Here is a 25,947-nt window from a genome sequence, read left to right on the forward strand (position 1 = left end):
GTTTTACACTGTATTCAAGGGGGAAGAGTCAGTAAAATATTTACAGCAGAAATACATTTTAGAGAATATCTGTATTGGGTTTTCCCAAAATCCAATAAAATATGGCTTCTGTAAACACAGACATGCGCATGCGCACAAAGGCCATGTGGTTTGATGAGATGACAGCAGTTTAGAGAAAAGAAGTATCACTGAGGCATGGGCAGACATGATGATGATGATAGTGATGATGATGACGGTAACAATAACAGCAGTTAACATTTATTAACACATTTCTTTTTTTTTTAAGATTTTTAAATTTTTTATTTATTTGACAGGCAGAGATCACAAGTAGGCAGAGAGGCAGGCAGAGAGAGAGAGAGAGGTGGAAGCAGGCTCCCTGCTGAGCACAGAGCCCTATGTGGGGCTCGATCCCAGGACCCTGGGATCATGACCTGAGCCGAAGGCAGAGGCTTTAGCCCACTGAGCCACCCAGGCCCCCCTATTGACACATTTCTATGGGATAGAAACTTTTCTAAAAGTTTCCAAGTTTCCAAGGACAATCTGATTTCATTCTCTGGAAAGACTTATTATCTCCATTTTATTGATGATGAAATTGGAGAACAGAGATTAAATTTCTTAACCCAGGTCACACAGCTAGTAAGAGAAGGAACAGGGTTTCCAACTGAGATGAATAGAGAGCTAAATGAAAAGAGGAGAGAAGGTAATGAAATAAAAGACTCAATAGTACAATTAAAATCTCTCTTGAAAGCAGAAAACGAGCAGACTGAATATTGTAGAAAATCAAATCAGTATTAGGGAGGACTAAGTGGAGAAAATCTCAAAGGATATAAAGAAAGCATAAGACATAAATTTTAGGAGAGAAAGGTTAAACATCTGGAATGTCAAGACATCAGATATTAAACCTATACATTATTGGTGTTACTGGAGAGGAATTCAGAATAAATTAAACTTAAGCAACTATCAAAAAAAATTGAAGGAAATTTTTCTGTCCCAACAAAGACCCATATCTTCAGATCAAATGGGCTAACTTAGGACAAGGCAAAGTTAATTAAAAAATGACTAACACTTAAATATAATTGAGTTGAAAAGTCTGAATTTCAGACATGGGGGGAAAATTCAGTTATATTTAGACCTTTTTTTCTGCAAAAATGAATGCCAAAGAAAATGGAATAAAATACGAAGTTTTTAGGAGAAAAGTTTTTAATGTAAGAATTCTGTATCCAGCTGAATTTTTACTTTTTGTTTCAGGCAACAAAAGATATCATCATGTATACAAAGCTCACAAAACATATCACCTACATACATTTCAGATTATTAAGAAATGAATGAAATTCCTTTACTATGGGAAAGTCATAATATGAAATGACTAATAGTAAGCAGTGAGACCACAAGAACATGAGATATAACTGCTATAAAAAAGTGGTCAGAAAATAAATGAATTAACAATTTTAAAGTCTTCACAGAGAAAAAAATGAAGTAAAAATGCAAAGCATCAAAGGGACATAGGCAAGGAAGAGAAAACCAAAGCATTCCAACTTTCTAGTTATCCATGAGATCAAAAGATGCTGTTTTTTTGGTTTTCCTTTGTTAAGAACATTTATTTTTATGATTATAACCAATGCAATAAAACCTAAAATCAGAATAAGAGAAGTAGTTCATCTGTAGGAATAAACAAAATCATGTGAACTTAATATGATTTTATTCTTAGAAAATTTATGTGAATCAAGTAAGATATTAATAACGAGAGAAAAATGCTTAATAAAATGGCCAAGCATAAAATAAATTATAAAACATTGATAGTTTTTTTGTTCACAAAAATAGGCGTTTAGAAAATAGAGTTGAAAATCCATCCTAACAATAAAACAAATTAGGAATGACAATTATTTTAAAATGTGCGATGCAGGGCTCCTGGGTGGCTCAGTTGGTTAAGGCTCTGACTCTTGATTTCAGCTCGGGTCATGATCTCAGGATCCTGAGATCAAGCCCCACGTGGAGCTCCCCCACTCAGTGTGGAGTCTGCTTGAGATTTTCTCTTTCTCCCTCTCCCTGTGCCCCTGCCCTACTCACCCCCATGCACTCTCTCTCTCTCTCTTTCTCTCCCTCTAAAATAAAAAAATAAATCTTTTTAAAAAATTACAAAAGTTTACTGAAGGACAAAAAAAGCATATATATGTATATCTACATATATATAGACACACAAACACATAAGAAACATGCCACAGAATTCAGTCAGGCTGCAAAGATTGAATATCATGAAAGGTGTTGATTTTTATGAAATTAATTAATAGCCTAATACAGTTACAGTCAAAACACCTGCAGGATGATTTTTAGGTGTTGAAATGTAATTCCAAAATTCATCTATAAGCATCAACATCTAAGGATATTCAAGTAAAATCTGAAAACAAAGTACAATAGGCAATTTCTATCAGATAGCAAAATATAAAGCTATAATAATTCAAGAAGTGTTAGATACATTAGATTGTTTAGGAGCAGAAGCTAATTAAGAATTTATCATATTATAAGATTTGTAGTCCAGTTCAGCTGGGATTAGTCAGTAAGTAGGGCTGAGATAATAATTTTAAGCCAACAAATAAAGCAGAGGAGTGGCTTCAGTCAAATTTTACACTAGAAGAGAGTTTCACACAGTTTAAAAAGTAAACGAAAAAGGCAAAATTATAAAAAATTTGAAGAAAATCTGATGACTCTTCATATGACTTCAGGATAGTAAAAGACTATCAGAACACTTAAAAGCAAAGAACAAACTTTTAAAATACATTAACTTCTATACATTAAAAAACCCATAGACAAAATTGCAGTTTTGTTACAATAAACCTAATAAAATTACACGTAATAGTCTTATTGCTTTAAAAACAGAAAATTCGTATCAGTGTGAAAACTATGTCCAATAGAAAAATAGCAAAGGATTTAACAGGAAATTCACAGATAACTGATAAATGATAAATCAAGTCAAGTCAAATCAAATCGAAATCACTTATAAAAGCAACTAAAGACATGTAAACTAATGCATGGATATAACATTCCCTCCTGTCAAACCTGCAAATACATTTTTCTAAATGACTACATTTAACATTGTTAACACCTCATGTATACAACAGGTAGGCAGAAACTCTCATTCACTATTGGCAACAGCTACCAAAGTTCTCAAGCATGTTTACATAATTTGACCTAACAATCCTTCTAAGAATTTATTTGGGGAAATAATGAGAATATTAAATATATATGTATGAGTAATTATATTATATATTAGATTATATGTTAGGTTATATATCATATAATTTTATATATATCCATTGGAACATGCTTTATGACAGCAAAACATTAGAAAGAACCAAAACGGAAACAATAGAAAACTGAATGAATGAATAATAATTTGTCCATTTGATAGAAGATTATCATGCCATTAAAAATAATTCTTTTGTTAGAGAATGTTAAATATATGGGGGGAAAGTTGCAACAGTTTGTTAGGTGAAAAATGCAGGTTGCAAAATTATATATACCATGTGATCTGTTATGATCACAATGGCAAAAAAAATTTATAACTATATAGCAACCACAGAAATATAGCCACTAAAATTACAACTGGTGATTTGTGGGTGACAGAATTTTCATTTCCCTCTTGGTGCATTTTCTTTTTCTAATTTTAATTCAGTGATTACATGTTTTTATATAATTTGAACACAAAACAAATGTTATTCAAATAATCAAAAAATTCGTAGAGATGACGATTGAGTCTCATGGTTTTTCTTTTGATTTCTCTAAATTTTCCATAACAATAGTCACTGGCTTAGTCTGCTCAAGCTGCCAAAATAACTATCACAGACTGGGCAGCCTGAACAACAAAAATTCATTTCTAGCGGTTCTGGAAGCTGGGAAATCCAAGAGTAAGGTGGTGGCTGGTTCAATTTCTGGTGACAGCTGTCTGGTTCTTTTTCGTGCCCTCACATGGTGGGAGGAGAGGGCTCTCATTTCCACTTCTTACAAAGGCCACAAATCCTATCAGGTTAGGACTCCACACTTATTTAACGTCATTTAACCTTAAATGCCTCCTAAAAGTCATATCTCTAAATACAGTCACTCTGGGGGTTCAGCTTCAGCATAAAAATTTGGGAATGGGGGGCACAATTCAGTCCATGGCCATTCTTTCACTTTTATGCTTTAAGACAAACAACAATTTAACAACTGGGTTTCTATCTGGGGTGGGAGCAATGGGGAACTGTCCTAAAATACGTATGGACAGGTCTCTGGGAAAAACTACCGTAGCCTGAAAAGATCTTACATAAAGGTAATTCTTAAGTTTTTCCCAACTCTACCACTAAAATGTCACTATTTTATTTATTAAGATTGTATGTGCTACTTATAATTAGAAAAATGAATGTTATTTAATAAAAAACATATACTAAATGCAAAATATGAATTAAATATATGGTTATTTCACTTGGTTTTCACAAAGATCTATTTACATGAGACAAAGTTAATGAGTTCAAAAAATTCTTTAAAAATAAATCTGAAATAAGGCATTTTTAGTACAGAAAGGCTGTACAATATCTAGTCAGCTTATGATCTTCAATGATGTTCTTAATTCCTAGTTTTTCACATGTATCTAAACTTACCAGGTATCATCTTTACAGTGGGTCACCTAAATGTATGTTTATAATTTTGCAATAACAAAAGCTCGTGATAAGGGACGATGTTCTGTGCATAGTTCTCACTCACAATCTATTTTGGGGATTTAGTTTTCAGAGACTGGTCTCCTCAGGATAGGCCACATGGGCATCACAGGACTACTGCAGACTCCCTGCGGGCCTGAGGTACTTGCCTCGACAAATCACAAGGACCTGTTTCCCATGCTTTCAGATTCTGCTTATGCATGGAGAGCTGCGTACAACTGAGAGAGAAAACACTGGTTTTGAGATTCTGTAGAATCAAAGAGATGTTGCAGGGATGGGAGAAGACAAACACTTCAGGACCGTAGAAGAGGGATTGGGCAACCATAAATCAGAGAAAGATGCCGGCCCTGAGGAAGGAGCCACTAACCCTGGAGAGGGAGCCGCCTTAGTGCACTGATGACGGATGAGCCTGCGCCTGTTGGAGACGAGAGTTGCTCTAGCAATGTTCAAAGAGTGGGTAGGAAGAATGTGGTTAAATCATCCAGAATAGCCACAGCAGTGAAAGAAGCAAAGAGAAAGTCTGCATTAGAGGGGATTCAAATACCATCTGGGGGTTTTATTACAGAAAGTCGAGTGAAGCACATTGAAATGTGTTCTGTTCCTCGTCTCGCTGTAAAAAGTACCAACCAACCATTGAAACAGAGTTCTTGGGAGCTGGTGGTGTTAGCCAGACTCCCCAGTGAAACCTGAGTCCGACTCTCCTTGTTGTCTATTTGTTTCACACACAGTGCCCTCTCCAGATGTATTCTTTGTAGCCGGATAGCTTGGATGGAAACATTTCTAACTGATCACAAAGGATCTCATGCAAGTCTCCAAATGCAAAAACGATAGCATGGGAAAGAAAAGGATAGATATCAGAAAGAACTTTTTTTTTAGTAAAGGAAAGAAAGAAACAATACGCAGAAGATTTCTAGACATTTCCTAAGTATCTTTCTACATACTGAGACCACATCAAGCTCCGTAACACATTGCTTGTGCCCTGCCATTACCTTACTCAGAGAAAGCTAGTGGCTCAAACACTTTTTAATCTGGGATAGTGTAGTGGACTGAACTGTATCCTCCCCAAAAAACTCACAGGCTGAAGCCCTAACCCCCTGATGTGCTTATATTTGGAGAAAGATCCTTAAGGAGGTAATCAAGATTAAATGAGGTCATAAGCGTTGGGCACTAATATGACAGGACTGCGACCTTATTAGAAGAGGATGAGGCACTAGAGATCTCCTTCTCCACATATGCCAGGAGGAAAGGCTATGTGAGGACACAAAGTGGTGAGGTGTGCCTGGAGAGTCCTTTTCAGAAACCAACCCTGCTGGCACCTCGATCTTGGACTTTCCAGCCTCTAGGACTGTGAGAAGTAAATTTCTGTTGTTTAAGCCACTCAGCCTATGATATTTTGTTACAGCAGCCCAAGTAAACTCATCTAGCTACCCTGCAGGGTCCCTCATATGCTTCTAAACTATATCTCCAGAAGTATGTCTCTCTCCCTGTTTCTGGGTCCAAGCACTATCCAGGTCATATGATTTATGAATCCTAACAACCATACCTTTGTGTTCAGTGCCCTCATCCTTATTAATGCTTTTTCTGAAGCATTAAGATATTAAGTCTTACCCATTTCTCAAGTTTCATCAGAGGTTCTGATTGATTCCTCTGCGGAGCCTTTCTCCTTCACCCCAGGTGGGCAGCGTTCCCCTTGTCTGAACTCCTACTGAACTTCCTGCCTGCACTGCTAATTTGACCTTGATCATGTGCTGTTCTCTGAGAGGTATGTCAGATTCCTTAGCTCACACATTTTTCTTACAATCTGAATTCATCATTACAAGATCTAGAACACAGAGAAAAATACACCAGAAAGAAACACCACCTTTATTAGCTCACCAGCAATCAGACCATCCGATAAATAACTTGCAAAAAATAAAATGCTTCGCCTTTTGTTCTAAGTGTATGTATGTGTATATACAGAACCCAACTCCACACGCTTTATGTTATGCTTCTTTCACGGTCTGGAACATTGACAATTGTCATTATTCTTTCCAAAGTTGATTTTAATTGAGTCATAATACTCTATCCTATGTACTATAAATTATCAAATCCTCAGTGATGCCTGTTTAAATTATTTCTAATATATCTGTGTTATAAATACCTTGTGATAAATATTCTTACCAAATATTTCTTTGTATAAACTCATTAAAAATCCCTGGGATAAAGTTCTAGAACTCTTCTGAGGGGCACCTCCTAGTCTATTTGCCCTTATGAGCTTCCATGAACTCCTCCAGATCAGTCTAATGCCTTGTCTTGTCCTTCCCTCCAACCAGCATCTGACTTATATGACTTCCTCTTGACTCAGAAAAATTATATGAAAACATTTCACAAAATTAAAAAAAGCTAATTATTTGAGATATCACCACAAGACTTTTTAAAAGTCTACCAAAATCCATTCATTAGTTGCCTGATGTTTTTATGTAAAGACTAAGGCAAAATGTCAAATTTTAGGACTATATCCTTATTTATTTATTTATTCATTTATTTGAGAAAAAGAAAGAGAAAGGGAGAAAAAAGGGGGTGCAAACGGGGAGAGGAACAGAGGGAGAGGGACAAGCAGACATGAAGCTCCATCTCACGACCCTGAGATCATGACCTGAGCAGAAATCAAGAGTCAGAGGCTTAACTGTCTGAATGACCCAGAGGCTCCAACTACATCCTTGATATTACAAAAATTAATGAACTGCTACTTGTCATTTCCTTAGTCAGTGTTTTAACTTTGGAAAAGGGGAAACCTTGCCACAGTTCCAGGACTCTGGGCAGTAAGAACATGATTAGGTTTTCTCTAAGAATACTGTTATTTTCCCTACAGAAAACATATCTATGAATAATTCCTGATGGGGAAATAAATCACGCTTTTGCGAATCGGGTTTTAAACACAACAGGAAAACTATTTACTTTTTTAAAGTTTAGATTTTTCCTCTTTGGCTACAGTGGTTTTAATTATCATTGGTCCCTCCTAGCCAGGTGTCATATTCTGATTCACACACATGTCAGACAGCATTAAGCTCATTTAATCATTATATCCACCCTGTCAGGAGAGTCATACTCCCATTTTACAGATGAGAAAATGAGGTTTAGAGAGGAAAAATAATTTGCTGAACCTGACAGTCTAGAAATGCCGAGCTGGGATTTGAATCCAAGCGTACAAAGCCATCTCCTTTCACACCAAATTTACCTCTGAAATAGTTTTGCCCCAGGCGTAAGTGCCATCTTCAGGTCTGCCTCCATTTAGATAAATCCACACGCGTTTTGCATTCGGTTGCTGATACAGGCTGCTCTGTCCGAGTGCGATATGTGTAGTTTCAACTGGAGAGTTTCTCTTGGCTTGTGGTTCTTGAACTGCAGAAAGGTGCGCCTGATAAGAAAAGCCCAGCGAATACCAGGGTTAGAGAACTGCCCGGCTAGTGTGTGTACGAAGAATGTGATGAAAACAGAAACACTCATGATTGCAAATAATATTTTAAAAATTTCAGGAAGTATATTACCCTCTCCCGTCATGGACTCTTCTATGAATTCTGCTTGCTTCCGTGAGCCACCAGGAAGGTGATAATAATAATAACCCTTGGAGTAACAATAAGGTACTTTTTTTGGCAAAACACTTCACTTTCATTTATAATTTGGAGAATGAATGGAGATGTGTTTTTGGATTTCTGTGTGGTGTTTCTCCTACTGAGCAATTTCTCTGCATCTAACAAATGAGTTTTTGATTAGAATCACAACATCATTTTCTTTAACAAAAAATCTTAAGGGAATGTGCATGACTGTTGAGTCTTCACTCTCTGTCTTTTAAAATACAGCAGCCAGCCTTATACTTTGCCAGATCCCTGCCAGGAAGCTTTTCATCCTACTTCAAGCATGTCCTAGTTCAATGCTTTGCATTCATTCCCTGGTCAGTGATTTATCCTTCTTAGCTTGGCAAGAAGTCATTTTTCTAGCAATGTCAATTTCTTTTTTTCTAGTAACCTTGACGTGGGCACACACCTAAGATTTAGATTGAACACATTCCATGATTTGAGAAACTCTATTAAATAAGAACATATCATTTTGATGAAAAACTTCACAAAGCAAAAAGTTTTCCCGGGTCTCTATCCCCAGTCCTCTCTCAACAGCTGACCTTTCTCTTCTCGACTTTTTTATGTCTGGCAATCCTGACTGATTAACCAATTGGACTGAAACTGCTTTTTGAATTCCTCACTCCTGAATGTCTCCATTGCAATTAGTATTTTGCTCCTTGCTCTTTCTATAATATTGAGACATACCCTTAGGAGTGATGAGCAATGAAGCCATAAGGCTCAACTTGACTACACTTATTATAATTACCTTTGTACATATCCACTGGGCCTTTTTCTCTTCTTTGCTAAGGTCATAATTTTTGGTCTCCATTCAAACAAAACAGACTTTCATACGAGCTAGCTCTCTTTCAGATAACTACTCTCCAAATGCCAACTCAATGCTTGGCATATGCTTATTTGGTAATAACTGACCAGATGCTGAGAACATATTAATAGCTTAATTTTAAAATTCAATACTACCTTATTAAAGAGGCAGAGTCTTTAACGTCTGGAGTCCTGAAGAACGTACCTCTGTATGTCTTATGAGTTCCATGAGTTTAATTTCCTCTTGAGTCTGCTCAGTCCAGCCTCCCTCCACCACCACCGGCTGCATGGGGCTTTTGTTGGGAACCATGGCGGCTGGCTGACATGCTGCTACTCGCCGCCCTGGGGAAAGAAGGCCCTGGTAATGTTGTTTCTGAAGATGGGCTTTCAGATTTCAAATAAATTGGTTTGGCGTTCTATGCATAAATCATTCCACTTGGGAGCATAGGCTAAAATACTAAATATATCATAAAAGCAAAGATGCCTAAGGTAATAATATCTAACAATGCCTCTTCATATGGGAGTTTGAGGCTTCAAATAGCCAGGATATGCATATTCACTGTACAGATGGAAAAGAAAGATAACATGCTGACTTCCACAGTGGCCCGGGCTTCTCCTGCACGATATGGTTCAGTGGTAATTTAGTCAAATAGAATCCATGACCTATATAGTCCAGTCCAGTCATGGAACATATGTTTTGTTCTCTTTACTAATAATAAGCCTTTCCCCAACAATTAGCTTAGCAGCCTGGGGATTAAGTACTTCTAAAATAATATTAACCCAAGAGACAGGAGGCTTTTTTTCCATCTAATAATACCCGCAAGCACGATTAGTTTCTGACACCTCTGCTGTGCCCTTTAGGTTGTTAAAAAGCTGTGGTAAGAGAAAATATTTATCGGAATACTGTACTCCAAAGAATAATACGCATTATTTAATAAGTGTGTTGATCTAAATGTACGCATTCTTCCAGCTAGTCCACTTAAAATTATAAAAGAGATTTAAAAATAGTACTTACAAAATTGTTTTCTTTTTCCATGTTGAAGATAAACTCACACTGAGTCTCATACTGATTCCTAAACTTCTTAAGTAATGATAATGCTTTCTTTCGCATGTTGCTTCTAGAAACTTACGCTGCACACCAGCTGTCAATCAGGGATTGGGCTAGATGAGGCCAATCCAAACATGTTCAAGATTTAGTCCTTGTCTCAAGTTTGGTCTTGTCTCAAGGCAGATGTCAAGGAAATGATTATACCAATTATTGATTGCTATTGTGCTGCTCCAGAGAACAGGATCTCTAAAAGTATCTCACAGGGGCCACCACCCTAGTCTGAAGTGCCAGAGAAGGCTTCTTTGAGAAAGTAATGCTGAGGTGGATAAAATAATGGAAATACTAACATCAAATTGAGTCCTTTTTTTTGTTGCCAAGGGAGTCTTAATATGCAGATTTTCAGACCATGACTACAAACAGAACTCTGAAAACAATTTAGTATTTGCAGAGAATAAAGCAACTGCACTCTTGTAAGCTCAAGTTTGTGGAAATAGATCAAGCAATAAAAATAAATGGCAGCAATGACTTTTCAGGGAAATCAGAATTCTACATACCTAATAAGCATTCTATGCAATTTATGGATGTAGAGAAAACATAATTGAATCAGTCAGCCAATGAGTTACAGTGGCAATGCCATTAGGTTATGAGCTTTGGAGAAGACCACAGTTGTACAAGAAAAATACATAACACAAATTTACGCAAATATAGTTTTTAGCTTACTCTATTCATAAAGAGTAGACGACACTAATTTATGACACATAAATATCTTATTTATAGTGCCTTTTGAACACTAAAACTTTGCTCAACCAAAGAGAGCTCAGCAGTAGTTTATCATTTACACTCTTAAAAGCCAAGATTTGAATGTAGGAAAAGAGCAAAAACCATTATGCTTTATTTGTTTTTTGTCAACTTGCTTCTAATGGTCTTAAAAAAAATGAATGCATTTGCACTATAATTTTCATAAAGAGACATAAATTCATCATAAAAGGTTTTGGTTCAGGGAAAGATGTTCATAACAAACTACTATTTATGTAGGTAAGAATACAAATTGAAACCAAGAAAAATGTATTGATTAAATTATTTTATTTTCCTATTACATTCTCCATATATCTTATTTTAGTTCATATGAGATCCGGGGAAAGTAACAATAATAGCTAACAATTAATGAGGAAACCTAGAGAATGTGAGTGCTTTGCTATTCTTTCAAATTGTAAATCTCACCCAGACAGCTCCCCTACCCCCTCTCCCTTGATCAGAGGCCCACCCCGGTTCAGCATTATCTGTGCTTGGGAGGGTAAGTCCACCTCACCTGAGGTTTTAGTCAGCAAATCCCTTCAGCTCTCACACTAAATAAAATGCCCCAGCATCACCTTTATTTATAATAAATGTGATACTTTGGTGTAATCTGCCATTTCTCTATTTCACTGATCAGTTTTTAAGACCCCCAAGTCAGAAAATGGGCTGCCTTTTTAGTAACCCTTATTCTAATATTTATTGAGTATTTATTATGTGCTGCACATGCAGTAAATACTTGACATTTCTTATTTCATCATAAAACCCTACAAAGTCATTACTAGTATTGTGATTAATACTAGCAATGACCACACTTACAAATGAAATGTAAAATCAGCTTAGCACAGTACTTTATACATGCTTAATCAATACTTGTTGCATTCACCAATGGCTATAATAATGGAAAATAATCTACTTAGCTGCTCTTCCATCCAATCCCCAAGAAGCTCATCATCCAACAGGGACTACAATTAACTGGACTTTGACTTGTTCTTATTTATCTTCATAATCCCAACAACTAGAAAAGTTCTTCCTCAGAGTAGGAATTTTATATGCATGTATCGAATTTACATTTAATAGCAGAAAATATAATAGTTTGTCAGTAGAGACAAGATTTATCTTAGCACTAAATTCTAAGAGAAATTTCATTAATGGATTGCTCCATAATGGACACCACCTGACATCTATCAAAAGTGATACTGCAGATGATACCGACTGAACTTTAAATGCTTTTTTTTAAATAAATGCCTTTTTAATACTTAATTATAATAAAAGCTGAAGACATAATATAAAATCAGAATACAGTAAAGGCAGCTCTGCCTGGTGTTATTTTCAGTATGTTGTTTTTATTGATTTAATTTGATACAGAAATAGATCTTAGAAAACTCAGTGGAATGAATGGTTGAAATTCTGTTCATTCTTTAATTCAGTCCTTCTACAAGTATTCACAGCACAAATAAGAAGGTAGTAGAATTTATAATGTAACATAGGGAAGATAGTCACATGACCAGGTAATTATATTAATGTAATAATGATTATCAGAGGGGAAGTTCAAGGTGTGATAAACTGCATTATTCCTAATGTGGAAAAGGGAAAGTTTAGGAAGAAATAACAAGCAAGCTGAAAACCATTTAATCAGTAGAAGCAATCCAAAAGGACAAGGGAGAGAAAAGTTGAGGCAGAGGAAACTAAATTGTGCCAAATTCTTGGAGTTAAGAAAGCTCCTGATATGTCTCCAGGACTGAAAAATAGTCCAAATGGTGGAGTGGAGAGAACAAAGAAAGAGAGCAGCTTACACAGGACCATATCATGAAAGAACACGTTGAAGAGTTTCATCTTTGTCTGAAAGATAATAGGAAACTTTGAAAGGTTTTATGCCTGGAGTACCATGACAGCTTTATTTGAGAAGATAGGTTGGAAGCAACAAGACTTACTGCTGTTTGCTTCGAGAAAGTGAGAGAGAGGGAGATGGCAAGGATAACTCCCAGGTTTCTAAGATGGAACACATGGGTGGATGGTGGTAGGGCCCACTGCTAGAAGAAATGAAGGAGATATTGGAGTGGTGATATGAAAACTTTAGTTTTGGACATGCCCAAGGGACATTTTGGTGAAAATGTGTAGTGGTTAGAATAGCAGAGATTACCAGTCATGATAGACGTTTTTCATGTAGACCCAATAATTCTTTTGGAAAGAACTGAATAATAGTTATTTCAACCCAGATTTCCATTTAGGGCATTTACAACTAGTTGTGTTGCTTATTGAAGTAAAATTCACATGCTTTTGACAACAGACAGTGTGTCTACTTAGGAGTTGAAATCCTGTCAGAGCAATGACAGAGCCTAAAATGTATTCCTTTCTAGACTATAATACACTAAAGTCCATAATACACTGTTTCTCCCCAAAGAGCCATCTGGAATCTCAAGTGTTTGGAATTGTATAACATCTAGAACCTAAGATTCTATGACAGAGAGAATGAAAGAGGAGAACAAATACTGCCAGTTGATCACTTTGACTGTGAATAGCATATCTTGTGCTGCCTAGCTTGAAGAAGCCCTGCTGATACTGACCTTTGAAAAATTCAGTATTTCCTCACTTAGATCATAAAATAAACAGGGGCGCCTGAGTGGCTCAGTCAGTTAAGCCTCTGCCTTTGGCTTAGGTTATGATCCCAGGGTCCTAAGATGGAGCAGCAGGGAGTCTGCTTCTCCCTCTCCCTTTGTGCTCGCTTTCTCTCTCTCTCTCTCTTTCTCTCTCTCTCTCAACTAAACAACAGCAACAAAAAGACTCTCTCCCTCCTCCGGCCCTCCCCTGTGCACATGCTCTCTCTCTCAAATAAATAAATAAATCTTAGGAAAAAAAAATAAAACCAAACCACCAAACAGGCAAACAAAAACAACCCCCAAACTTCTTTCCCAGCAATACCTAAGGAATAGACCAAAAGTTTTGTTTAAGGACTAATTCCAGAGCCCAGAAAATGTTACTTCAGCGACTATTTCAATCCTAACATAGGGGTTAGATGACCCAGATACTCTCCTAATTTTAAAAATTTACATATAATTCATGTGGTATTCATTTTAATATAAAAGTTACAAATATAAAATCAGTACCAAAAGATATATTAGGTTTTAGACTTGCTCAAGTGACTTTTGTGACACAATATTTATAGTGGTCAGTTAAACATCTGGTATCTAATAGTAGGAAAAAACTTCCAGCAAATTGGGGTTACATTTAGAATTAAACATGGTGATACTTGATTTAGTTCATACTGACCTTTTAACAGTCTCATTTTGTGTTTCATGGTGTCTAGATCAGCCAAAATTTTGTCCTTTTTAAACCAGTTCTGTTTTTCTACTTTTTCTGCTTTCTGCAAAGCTAGAAAAAATACATGGTTTTTTATCTTGCATTGTGTTATCAACAGTAATTTATCATGCAAGCCAATAATTTATAAAGAACTTTCTGCTCCAAGAAATAGATTCAATTAGAAACAAGTAATTAAAAGGTAAGGGTCATTAAAAGAAACCTCATTTGAAAGATGACAGGGCTTAAGGCATTTCTTTATGGAATGGAGAAGGGGGGAAGAAGAACAGTGCTGTTTTATTATATAGATTTACCATATGCAATAGCCATATTTCATTTTCCACTTCCACAAACTATTTGGAGGTGATGAAAGCCTGGCTTGGAACCATTCATTTTTTAAACATCCACCTACTGCCTAAAGGGTGCAATTCTTAAAAATGAAAATGTGCAGACAGGTCGTCTTCAGTGTGAATTAAACTCATTTGTTATTTTCTAATGTATACCATTATTCTCAGTCTTATAGACTAAGGATCTCTTTATCAACTAAATTAGACATTTTTCCATGCAGAATACTCCATTCCAGTAAGAAAAAACAGGCAACTGTGCAAATATAGTACAGCTATCCTTGTGCACATGTTAACTGATGGACTTCCTGTTCTTTGCATAAATGTGATGTTATTATGTTGGTATTATACACATTTAATTCTTTTCTTATGGTGACATAACATTTATTTCTCTCTTCTTTATATACTTGCTTGAAAGCAAACAAAAACAAAAAACTTACTCTTTGGAGATAGAAATGGTTCACCGCAGGATACCCAGATAGCAATGGGATTTCTGAGGACGAGGGTGAGCAGAGACTTATCTATACCATCCAAACTATCGGATGTCACAGACTTTGGAAACAATTTGGTTTTCACCTTCATTCTCTGGTTTTCTAGTAAACAAATGGCACAATAACCAACGCACGATAAATAATGAATAAATTTGCTTCCTGAATTTGTTTATTCAAAATATTTCCTGTCTCATTAATGACTCGATTTAAACAGGTAATACCTAAACCAGATGCAAATACATAAATATGATCAGAAATTTCATATGCAACCAAATAATTTAAAGTAATGTGATTATAAATATACTTTAAATTCTTTTCTTATGCTTTACTAGATATGAAAGAAATCTGAGGTGGCGTACTAAAATATCTACTCTGAAGAGGAATAAAATAAAGAGATAAGAAAACCAAGGAAAGGAGGAAAGAAGTATAGTGATAGAGTAAAGCCAAAGACAAAACTCCTTAGTGTCCTCTTCTTTTAAATGAATAGTAGTATCTATCTTATTCTGCTGTTGGGAAGATTAAAAGAAAAAAAAAAAAAGGAAACAGTTAAGAAAACCAAAAGACAACTGACAGAATGGGAGAAGATATTTGCAAACGACATATCAGATAAAGGGCTAGTATCCAAAATCTATAAAGAGCTTAGCAAAGTCAACACCCAAAGAACAAATAATCCAATCAAGAAATGGGCAGAGGACATGAACAGACATTTCTGCAAAGAAGACATCCAGATGGCCAGCAGACACATGAAAAAATGCTCCACATCACTCAGCATCAGGGAAATACAAATCAAAACCACAATGAGATACCACCTCACACCAGTCAGAATGGCTAAAATTAACAAGTCAGGAAATGACAGATGCTGGCGAGGATGAGGAGAAAGGGGAACCCTCCTACACTGTTGGTGGGACTGCAAGCTGGTGCAACCACTCTGGAAAACAGTATGGAGGTTCCTCAAAAACTTGAAACTAGAGCTACCCTATGACCCAGCAATTGCACTACTGGGTATTTACCCTGGAGATACAAATGTAGTGATCCGAAGGGGTACATGCACCTGAATGTTTATAGCAGCAATGTCCACTATAGCCAAACTATGGAAAGAACCTAGATGCCCATCAACAGATGAATAGATAAAGAAGATGTGGTATATATACACAATGGAATACTATGCAGCCATCAAAGGAAATGAAATCTTGCCATTTGCGACGACGTGGATGGAACTAGAGGGTATTATGCTTAGTGAAATAAGTCAATCGGAGAAAGACAACTATCATATGATCTCCCTGATATGAGGAAGTTGAGATTCAACGTGGGGGGTTTGGGGGGTAGGAAAAGAATAAACGACACAAGACTGATCGGGAGGGAGACAAACCATAAGAGACTCTTAATCTCACAAAACAAACTGAGGGTTGCTGGGGGGAGGGAGGTAGGGAGAGGGTGGTGGGGTTATGGACATTGGGGAAGGTATGTGCTATGGTGAGTGCTGTGAAGTGTGTAAACCTGGCGATTCACAGACCTGTACCCCTGGGGCTAATAATACATTATATGTTTATTAAAAAAAAAGAAAAAAAACTATAAAAAAAAGAAAAAAGAAGGAAAGTGCTTAGAATAAATGGTGTTTGGTCTATTTAATTGGACGAGCATCCAAAAAATGCTAGATAATATTTTTGTTATTGAATGGACATGAAAGCAACACATTTCATTTGCTAGAGTTAAATCGTTTGGGTTCTCAACATTCTAGGGGCCCAAGCAAAGAAGAAAACACAATTTCAAAAAAAAAAAAAAAAAAAGAAAAGAAAACACAATTTCAAGATTCACATGGGCCACACAGAGAGATAAATTTCTCAGAAGATACAACTTTTCTGGTCCTATCTGAGAGAAATTTATTTCAGGGTCTTCATAGGGGGGTTATTTGTGAGGTAGCAAACAGTATCCTGTAAAAGAAACAAACAATATTGAGAACTTATGACACGCTGGGCATTTCACTAAGACCTCTGCAATTTCTCAGGTAAATCTCAAAATGATACTCTGAGGTACGTCCATTCTTCTTTCACAGAGTAACGGGGGCTAAACACATAGCTCAGTAGCAGCAGAGTCAGGATTAGAACCCAGGCCATGTGCCTCCAAAGCCTGTGCCCTTTACCACTATCTCCATAGCAATTGTTTTCCGCAATGCAAATTGGTGGCATAACACAAGCTGAGATTCAGTAAAAGGGGGCAACCCACTAATGAACCAGCCTAATTCAAGGATAACCTCTAGATTATAGAGGGGAAGGGATGGCCATACCCTTTTAGTACCCAGCGTGAATACCATTACTTCCAGACAACTTTTAAATAACAATTTGAAAGAAGAGCCTTTGATATTGTAATCTTCCAGAACCTGGAGATCAGATATTTCATATGCCAAATAAAGGCCAAACTATATGCTTTAATGATTAGCTAGGCATTAAATGTTGACATAATTATTTTAAAAAACTCATTAGAAAAGAGGACAAGTAATATCATTGTGAAATAATAGAAAATATATATATATTAGTCGCTGCCCTATGTTTCTGGCAGAGTACTTCTACTGGTCATTTTCTAAGTGGTAAGAGCACTAGGAGCATCTCTTGTTCAAATATTTTGTCTTTGATCCTGGCTCCTGACACAGACTCCTAAATCCTTTGGAATTTCCTGGATGGTAGCAGTATCTTGCCGTCATCGTCTTCGTCTTCTTCTTCTTCTTTTTCTTCTTCTTTTTAAGATTTTATTTATTTATTTGACAGACAGAGATCACAATTAGGCAGAGAGGCAGGCAGAGGTGGGGAGCGGGGAGAGGCTTCCCGGCGAGCAGAGAGCCAGATGTGGGGCTCGATCCCAGGATACTGAGATCATTATGTGCATCGAAGGCAGAGGCTTAACCCACTGAGCCACCCAGGAGCCCCAGTATCTTGTCTTCTAATGAGACTTTGGGCAGACTCTTGGAGCAAGATTGGTCATCAGAAAGACCAAGCCATGATTAGAACCTTGGAATTTTCTACCCTACTCTTCACTCTCCAGAGTAGGGAGAGAGGCTGGACATGGAATTAGTGAACAATCATGGCTACATGATGAAATCTCCATTAAAAATCCCAAAAGTACAGGGTTTGGAGACCCTCTGAGTTGGTGAACACAAGGAGATGGTAGGAGAGTGGTGGGCTTGGAGAGAGCAGAGAAGCTCTGTGCCCTTTTCCCACACACCTTGCCCAACTCATCTCTTTCACCCGGATGTTCATCTGTATTCCTTATCATATCTTTTTATAATAAACCAGTAGACAGTAAGTAGATCATTTCCTTGAGTTCTGTGAGCTGCTCTAGCAAATTAATCCAACTGAAAGGAGGAATCATGGGAATTTCCAATTTAAACCAATTGTTCAGAAACACAGGTCTGGACAGCTTAAGTGGGGATGGAATGGGGAGCAGTCTTATGGGACTGAGCTCTTAACCCCTGAAATCTGATGCTATAACCAGGTAGAGAGTGGAAAAACTGAGTTAAATTGTAGGACACCCAGTTGGTGTCCTACACCAGTTGCAGAATTGTTTGGTGTGGGGGAGAAAACACACACACTGGGTGTCAGAAGTATTGTGAATGTGATAAGCGTGTGAGAGTAAAGAAGAGACACACAGGAATAAGAGTGGGTTTTTCCTACTCAACTGTACACACAATAATGATCACTAATACTCATTAAATATTTAGTAAACATCAACCAGGCATTATTCTCAGCGGCATATACGTTTATATATAAACTCCTATTCATATGTTTTATGAACACATGTTCGCATTTATGAGGACCAAAAGTACTCAATCATTTACATGATTATCAGTGTGGAATTCGTAAAATGACGAAACTGGGATACAAGAAGTTAAACAACTTGCCCAAGAACATTTAGCCAGAAAGGAAAAGAGGTAGGATCCGAACCCTGTAATTCCGGCTCTAAAACCCAAGTTCTTAATCTTCAAATCATGACTCTCTGTACAACAGTGGAAAGCTGAGATCACTCACTGATTCACTGTGAGCAAGACTCATTTGTATTAAGCAAACTGTTGCTGGGGACGCAGTTTCTGTCCTCAAGCTGTATGCAGTTTAATGAGACACACAAAGATGTAAACAGATTATAATACATGTTCTAGGAGCTGCAATACAGGTAGGTGCCTTCGTGGTGTTTCTGGGAGTTTAGAGGAGCGGTGGAGACAGGCAGGGGCAAGTAAGGGCAGCTTGTAGGCAAGAGGTATAGAGAGGACCACTTCTCTTCAAATAATAGAGATTCTACTGATCCAGCCCCACCTTCTTAAGTGGTCTCTGATTGATTTTGGTTTTAAATGTAAAAGCAAAAGCTGCTTATGTTACATAAAGTAGCTAAGTTGTCAAATATATTTTATAAATTTGAGGCAACTTATTTACTGTTTTGGTGCTAAGACTAAATTTACATTAATTGTTAACTTTTTCTTATCATTCTGCAAGGTAAAAGCAATATGACAATTTCACAGGAGAGCAGCTTCCTGTGATTTTGTAATTCTAGAAGGGGTGACCTATTCACAGAATCACATTTAACATTTTTATGATGAAAAGTAGAATCAGCTAAATCTTATAGAATGTAACCAACCTTTCATACTTTTAATAGTTGTCTCCTTTGTTTGAACAGGAACCGCCTCTTTCTTTTGTTTCTCGGTGTCTCTCTGGATGAAAGACTCCTCTAGCGCCCATAAAACCAAATCACATAAGGAAAGGATCGTGGTACCATCTTTGGTATATACTTTGGAGGCTGCCCTGGTGAGACCAAGTTGCTTCGTGCATTCTGTAAGAAGCTAAATAACACAGATTGTAAGGAATTGATGAGACAAAAGAGTGATAGGGCTGGGGAATAATCATGAAGAGCTTATTATTTTAGAAATTTGAGAAAATCCATTAATTTGCAAAAATAGAAAGCTAAATAATGACAGATTTGATCTTTGATTAGAGACAATTTTTGGTATCAGACTGTCCTACATAATTTCACAAAATTAGTCCACTCAAATTGTGAAAATTAAGCTTCAAAATTTAACACAGCAGATGATGTATGTTAATACATTTTATCATCTGAGTATTTACTCCCTAAGCAGTGTTCAACTTAGAGATCCACTTTCAACTTTGTTGCTTTATAAGGCATAAAACTATAGCACTTCGTATGGATGAACCGGTTTAAAATAAATGAGTAGTTGGCTCTCAAACCCAAACTAACACATATTCTTACTTTCATTTTGCAGATAGGGAAACAGGCTGAGAGGTTGACATTTTTTCCAAGACTCCACAAGCCAGCTGTGGTCCTCCGGGTGAATCTTGGAGTTGCTAACTTTTGGGATTTGTTTAGTTCACTGAATAATATCTTAATAAAAAGGCTACTTGCATTCAGAAGGCGAATAGAACAAGTAGGTGTGTATGTGTGTGTTTTCAAGGAAGTCTCCAGGGTATGTCCATATCACATTTAATTTTGCTTATAAAATACACTGTTAAAGGCATTGGTCAGAATGTATAGACAAGATAATCACCAAACAAAAGAAGGACAAAGCTGGGTTTGGACCTTTTGAGCTCTACGACAGAAACCACAAGTTCCTTCCTAACACAACTCTTGCTTCTCTGATTTGAGAATGAAATGAAACAACCTGTCAACAAATAAGTGCTCAGATTTTACAAATGATAAATGAGGCGGCAGCTCTTAGAATATTCAGATGACATACAGCTTGAAGCTGGAATGGGAAGGAAGGTGAAAAAAAGGCGGGGGCATTCTCTCTATCACACAAATGAAGAAAATCTGGTAACTTCCCCCACCTCCCCCCACTGCTTTTATGTATCTTTGCTCTGGAGCCAATCTAAAAATCATATTCTGGTTTCCCTTCTTTCTAAGTCTGTATCCAAAGAAATACAATAAAAAAGAATATCTTTAAGAAAACAGAGATCTTGGAAAAAAAAGAAAAGAAAAGAAAACAGAGATCTTGATCTCATTAACCTAAATTGGTGAAACTGGCCAGGGACATTTATCATTCAATCCCACTGCTTTTTTTCTTGTCAGAAGAATCACTATTATCTTTACCTTGGAGGATGCAAGAAATGTTTAAGTTATAGTCACTTACTGTGGGGAATGTTCCAGCCACAATTAACTTCCCATTCCGATATCCACCTCCGTTTCTGTATGCAATTATTTTCACTGCCTTCTGGTGCGTAGCTGCTGTACCACTAGGAGGTACAACTTGGGTGCAGGTCTTCCTCCGTAAAGATAACAGGCGTTCTTCATAATAACTTAGCGTTTTCTCAGCCTCATAAGAAGACAAATCAGCCTGATCAAAAACAAAAACGAAAAAGCACAAAGGTCTACTCAAGCTTTTACTTTTAGTTTTTGTTGTTTTGGTATGTTTCTGTCCCTTAATTTAAGAAACATTTGCATGCACCTGGGTGTGGTATCTAAATTTTGAGACGCTCACTCTGCATGTTGTAGGTATTGGATACCGCAGTGGGAAGAACATTGAGTCAGAACTCAGTTCTCTTCCCAGCCCTGTCACTGAGTCTCTAGGTGACTTTAGGCCTCTGGCTTGTGTTTCTGGCCTTCTCCCGTTTTCTACTCTGCCTTCTCCTGTGACAGGAGCTGGGGGAAAAGGATGCAGGGGCCAGAGAAAGCCTGGCCTTGAAGTAATGGGATGCTGGCACTACAGATAATCTCTTCCTCTTTAACCCAAGGATAATGCCACCCTGTGGTGGCAGATACTGATGAATGGGGAGGGGAATGAGTGCAGTCCTAATCTACATGATAATTAGGGTGGTGGACACCACACTTCCCCTTTCCCTCCCTACTCAGGATGCTGCTTTGAAGGAAAAACGCTTTCTGAGTTGCTTTAACACTGAGGATTCTTTCCAAATAGCTCACCAGCACCTCCTTAACCCCACCATCACTAAAGTCAAGACAACTGCCTTCAGTCGTCTCCAGAGGACTGACTTCTTTTCACCTTCAGAGTTACTGTTGCACTTAAAATTTATTGCAACTGTTCCTGTCCCCTCCAGACCCTTCCCACACTGCACTGTGTATCCAGTTTAGGGGACCGAGGAGAAAGATCTGGAAATGGAGACAGCAAGCCCTGGAGAGCACACCAAGTTGGAAGGTTCCTCTTTAGGAACTGCTCCTTTTTATATAAGTGTGTAAGTCCCTTTAGCACATCCTACTCTAAACTTGAAGGAGAGGACTTTTCAAGTGGTGTCATTTTAAATTAAGATTGCAGGAAAGTGGCAGGGATTTTTTTTCTTTTTTCTCCATGAGCTATAAATAGTATTAGACATGGATGCATGAATTCAGGCACCCAACCTGAACAGCCATTAACAACATGTCAAATTCCTCCTGAAATGTTCCATGCTAGTAAAAAGAAGTTTGCCCTGTGAGTATAGGCAAGAAAGCTGGTCCACTGTGTAAAGATTTGCAGTTACTTCCTCATCTAAAAGCAACACAGAGAGCAGTGGAAGGTGTTAGTAGATGATTAAAGCCACAGAAGTGCCCAATTAACTTCAAAGACTGTATCGAACTATTAATAGACAAGGTATTTTAAATTACAATGGACCAGAGGAAATCAATGCAGGTGGAATGGTAAAGGGGCATCAGAGGAAAATGAATTGGATGGGTGCAGATGAACTTGAGTGCAAGGCAGATAATGAATGCATCAAAGTTTCCAAAGTGATGCCACACGCGTATTAACAAACTCAGGTCATTACATACCCCTGCCACACTGATGACCTTGAAAGGCCCTCGTGAGAACTGCTTCTGGGTCTTGGAGCCCGAGGCACAGAGGAATGGCAGGCCTGGAAGCAACTGTTTGAGCCCCTTCTCTGCTCTCATGGATCGCCCACATGCTAAGCAGAGCAGTGTTTTTCTCTTTCCAGTCGGTGCGAGATAATAGTATCCCTAAAAAAAGGAATAAAGATGGTTTTATGTAGGTACATCCAAAGGATGAGAGCATTTTTGAAGAATATTTACAATACAAATAGAGCACTTTATTAATCCCCAAATGCTAAATTTGAGACCTCAACATGAATGCATCATTTTGCTCCCTACTAATTATATTTTTTAAAAACATACTTCCAAATTCTGTTGACTGAAAAAGGCGAGAGGCAATGACAGTGCAACAGTAATTAGTATAACTTATGTCAAGGATCGGGGTTTCCTGCAGGAATGGTCAGTTCCAGATTGGGGGCAAGAAATGTATAAGAAGAGCAAGTGATGTCTTGTGGTGCCTGGAAAGAAAAGAAGCCATCCAAGAGTAAGGAATCATTTTAAAAACATACAAGAACCAACAACATGGGGGAGCCTCCACTGGCCCAAAGTGGACAATTTGGGGACAGCAAAAAGAAAGATAACCAAAACACTTTGGATGTAGTTGAAAATAAAAATCCCATGAGCTTATAATGATACTAAAAATACTTGTAAGTAAACTGGCACCAATTTATAACTTGGAAAAACTGGTCATTAGAAAGTGTGGCCAATTATTTGCAGAGATGGCCACAAGAAAACCGCTCCATCCTGGTTTGCATGGCCTTCTGAAATGTGACTGTGCTGTTCCTCCAATCAATCTTTGTCCTTTCTTTGAATCTGAGCAAGGCCATGTGACTTGTTTTGGCCATAGCAACATTAGTAAATGTGAGGCAAGCAGATGCATAAGACTTGCTTGCACGCTGGAGGTTGTTCTTTTGACTGCGATGGGAACCCTGAGAACACAATGTGAACAAACTTGAGCTAGCTTACTTAAGAAGCCTTGAGAAGAACCTAGGCCCCCAGCTAACAGCCACAATCTCCAGACATGTAAGGGAGACCATCTTTAACCATCCAGTCCCCACAGAACCACCAAACTACTGACATACCACCCAATGACCACAAATTAGGGTCATGTTACTGACCCTGGGCAAGACCAGCAGAGTGGCCCCACTGAGTCCAGCTCAAATTTTTGGCCCACAGAATAAAAAAAGTGGTTCTTGGTTGAAGCCACTAAGTTTTCAGGTGGTTTATTGTACCACAATAGATAAATGAATGGATAGAAAGAATTAACATTCATCTTACCATCCCTTAAAAACCATATTTTTGGGTAGTCAAATACCTAGCTGAAGAGGATGAACCTCATTGAAGTTCTTCCTTACATTAAGAGTTTAGCTAATAAATGTTGGGGGGAAATGATAGACTTAGACAAAATTGACTCTACTGAAACTCCTAATGAAATAATTGATTCAGGCAAAGATCACCAAAGAGTGACACTAGATGAGAGGTCATTGGGAGATTTGTTAAATGTGAGGTTAGGTTCTACTCATGCCCACTGATACCCATAATCACTAAGAATGGAAAATCCAGACATTGTATTCTTGCATAAGTGATCAATATGAAATAACCATGAACCCCCGAAGATTCTGGTCAAAAAATGTTGATCATAAATCTAATTACTACTCTAGTATTAAATTCCTTTTACAGAAATTATGGGGGCTAGACAAATAAATTTTAAAATGCCATAAGAGGGCGCCTGGGTGGCTCAGTGGGTTAAAGCCTCTGCCTTCGGTTCAGGTCATGGTCCCAGGGTCCTGAGATCGAGTCCCACATTGGGCTCTCTGCTCAGCAGGGAGCCTGCTTCCTCCTCTCTCTCTGCCTGCCTCTCTGCCTACTTGTGATCTCTGTCTGTGAAATAAATAAACAAATCTTTAAAAAAAATGCCATAAGAAGTAGACAAATCCAAACAGTATGCATTCTATAAGACAATTCTAGAATCAACAGCTAAGTATCATATGAGGACCTTGCTTGAATCCTGATTCACATCAACCATCCATAAGAAGACTTTCTTAAAGAACCTCAGAAATTTGATTAAGAACAGGATACTTGGGGAGCCTGGGTGGCTCAGTGGGTTAAAGCCTCTGCCTTCGGCTCAGGTCATGATCCCAGGGTCCTGGGATCGAGTCCCACAAAGGGGATCTCTGCTCAGGGGGGAGCCTGCTTCCTCCTCTCTCTCTGCCTGCTTCTTTGCCTATTTGTGATCTCTGTCAAATAAATAAATAAAATCTTTAAAAAAATAAAAATAAAAAGAACAGGATACTTGATTGATGGCCAAAGGATTATTGTTAATTTCATTAGGTGTCATAATGGTATAATGATTATGTAAGAAAATGTTCAAACTTTTTAGAAGTATACTCTTAAGTTTAAGGTGGAATGGTATCATGTCTGGGGTTTGTAAAGATTGCAAAACCTTTATAATAGTTGAATTTGGATGAAAAGTATATTGGAATTCATTATACTAAAAAAAAAAGGAATACATTATACTATTCTATTTTTCATTATATTATTTCTATTTTTAGTATATCTTGGTATACTAATTCTAGTTTACTATTCTATACTATACTATCCTGGTCTATGCATGAAAATTTCCATAATAAAATTTTAGAATACTTTTATATAGACTCTCTAATTTGCTTTTGTCCTCACAAAGCTAAAACTTAAATACAGCCAGAGTTATCATCACTCACAATCAATTTACAGATGAGAAAACAAAAACTCCAAGAGGGAAGTTTTCATTTAAGGATACTCCAGTAATACATGGCAGAACTGAAATATAAAACTGACATTTGATTCCAAGTTCTTGGCTTTTTTACCTTTCTCATATTGCTTCAAGTACTCCCTATAAGTATGTAGAGCTACCTCAATTCAAAGCCAACATTTATATGACACTTTTGAAGATGTAATTCTTAAATTTCACTATGGATTTCTCTATATGCACATACAATTTCCATTTTCTACACATTACTGAAAGGCAGAAAATTAAAATATCCCTGTTTAGATGGAACTGAATATTACAGGCAGAATCATTTC

The 25,947-nt window shown here is 37.4% G+C and overlaps 1 protein-coding gene across 1 annotated transcript in view; it reads right to left on the reverse strand.

Moving 5' to 3' along the window:
- The window catches only part of DCDC1 (doublecortin domain containing 1), a 433,096-nt gene that overhangs the window by 18,931 nt on the left and 388,218 nt on the right, over positions 1-25,947 (reverse strand). The window contains 7 exon segments of the mRNA XM_047690790.1: positions 7,906-8,085; positions 9,312-9,448; positions 14,217-14,318; positions 15,028-15,180; positions 19,699-19,900; positions 21,203-21,406; positions 22,828-23,013. Coding sequence (XP_047546746.1) covers positions 7,906-8,085; positions 9,312-9,448; positions 14,217-14,318; positions 15,028-15,180; positions 19,699-19,900; positions 21,203-21,406; positions 22,828-23,013 — 1,164 coding nt within the window.

This window comes from Lutra lutra, chromosome 10 (assembly GCF_902655055.1).
Source record: "Lutra lutra chromosome 10, mLutLut1.2, whole genome shotgun sequence".
In the NCBI taxonomy this organism is placed as follows: domain Eukaryota; kingdom Metazoa; phylum Chordata; class Mammalia; order Carnivora; family Mustelidae; genus Lutra; species Lutra lutra.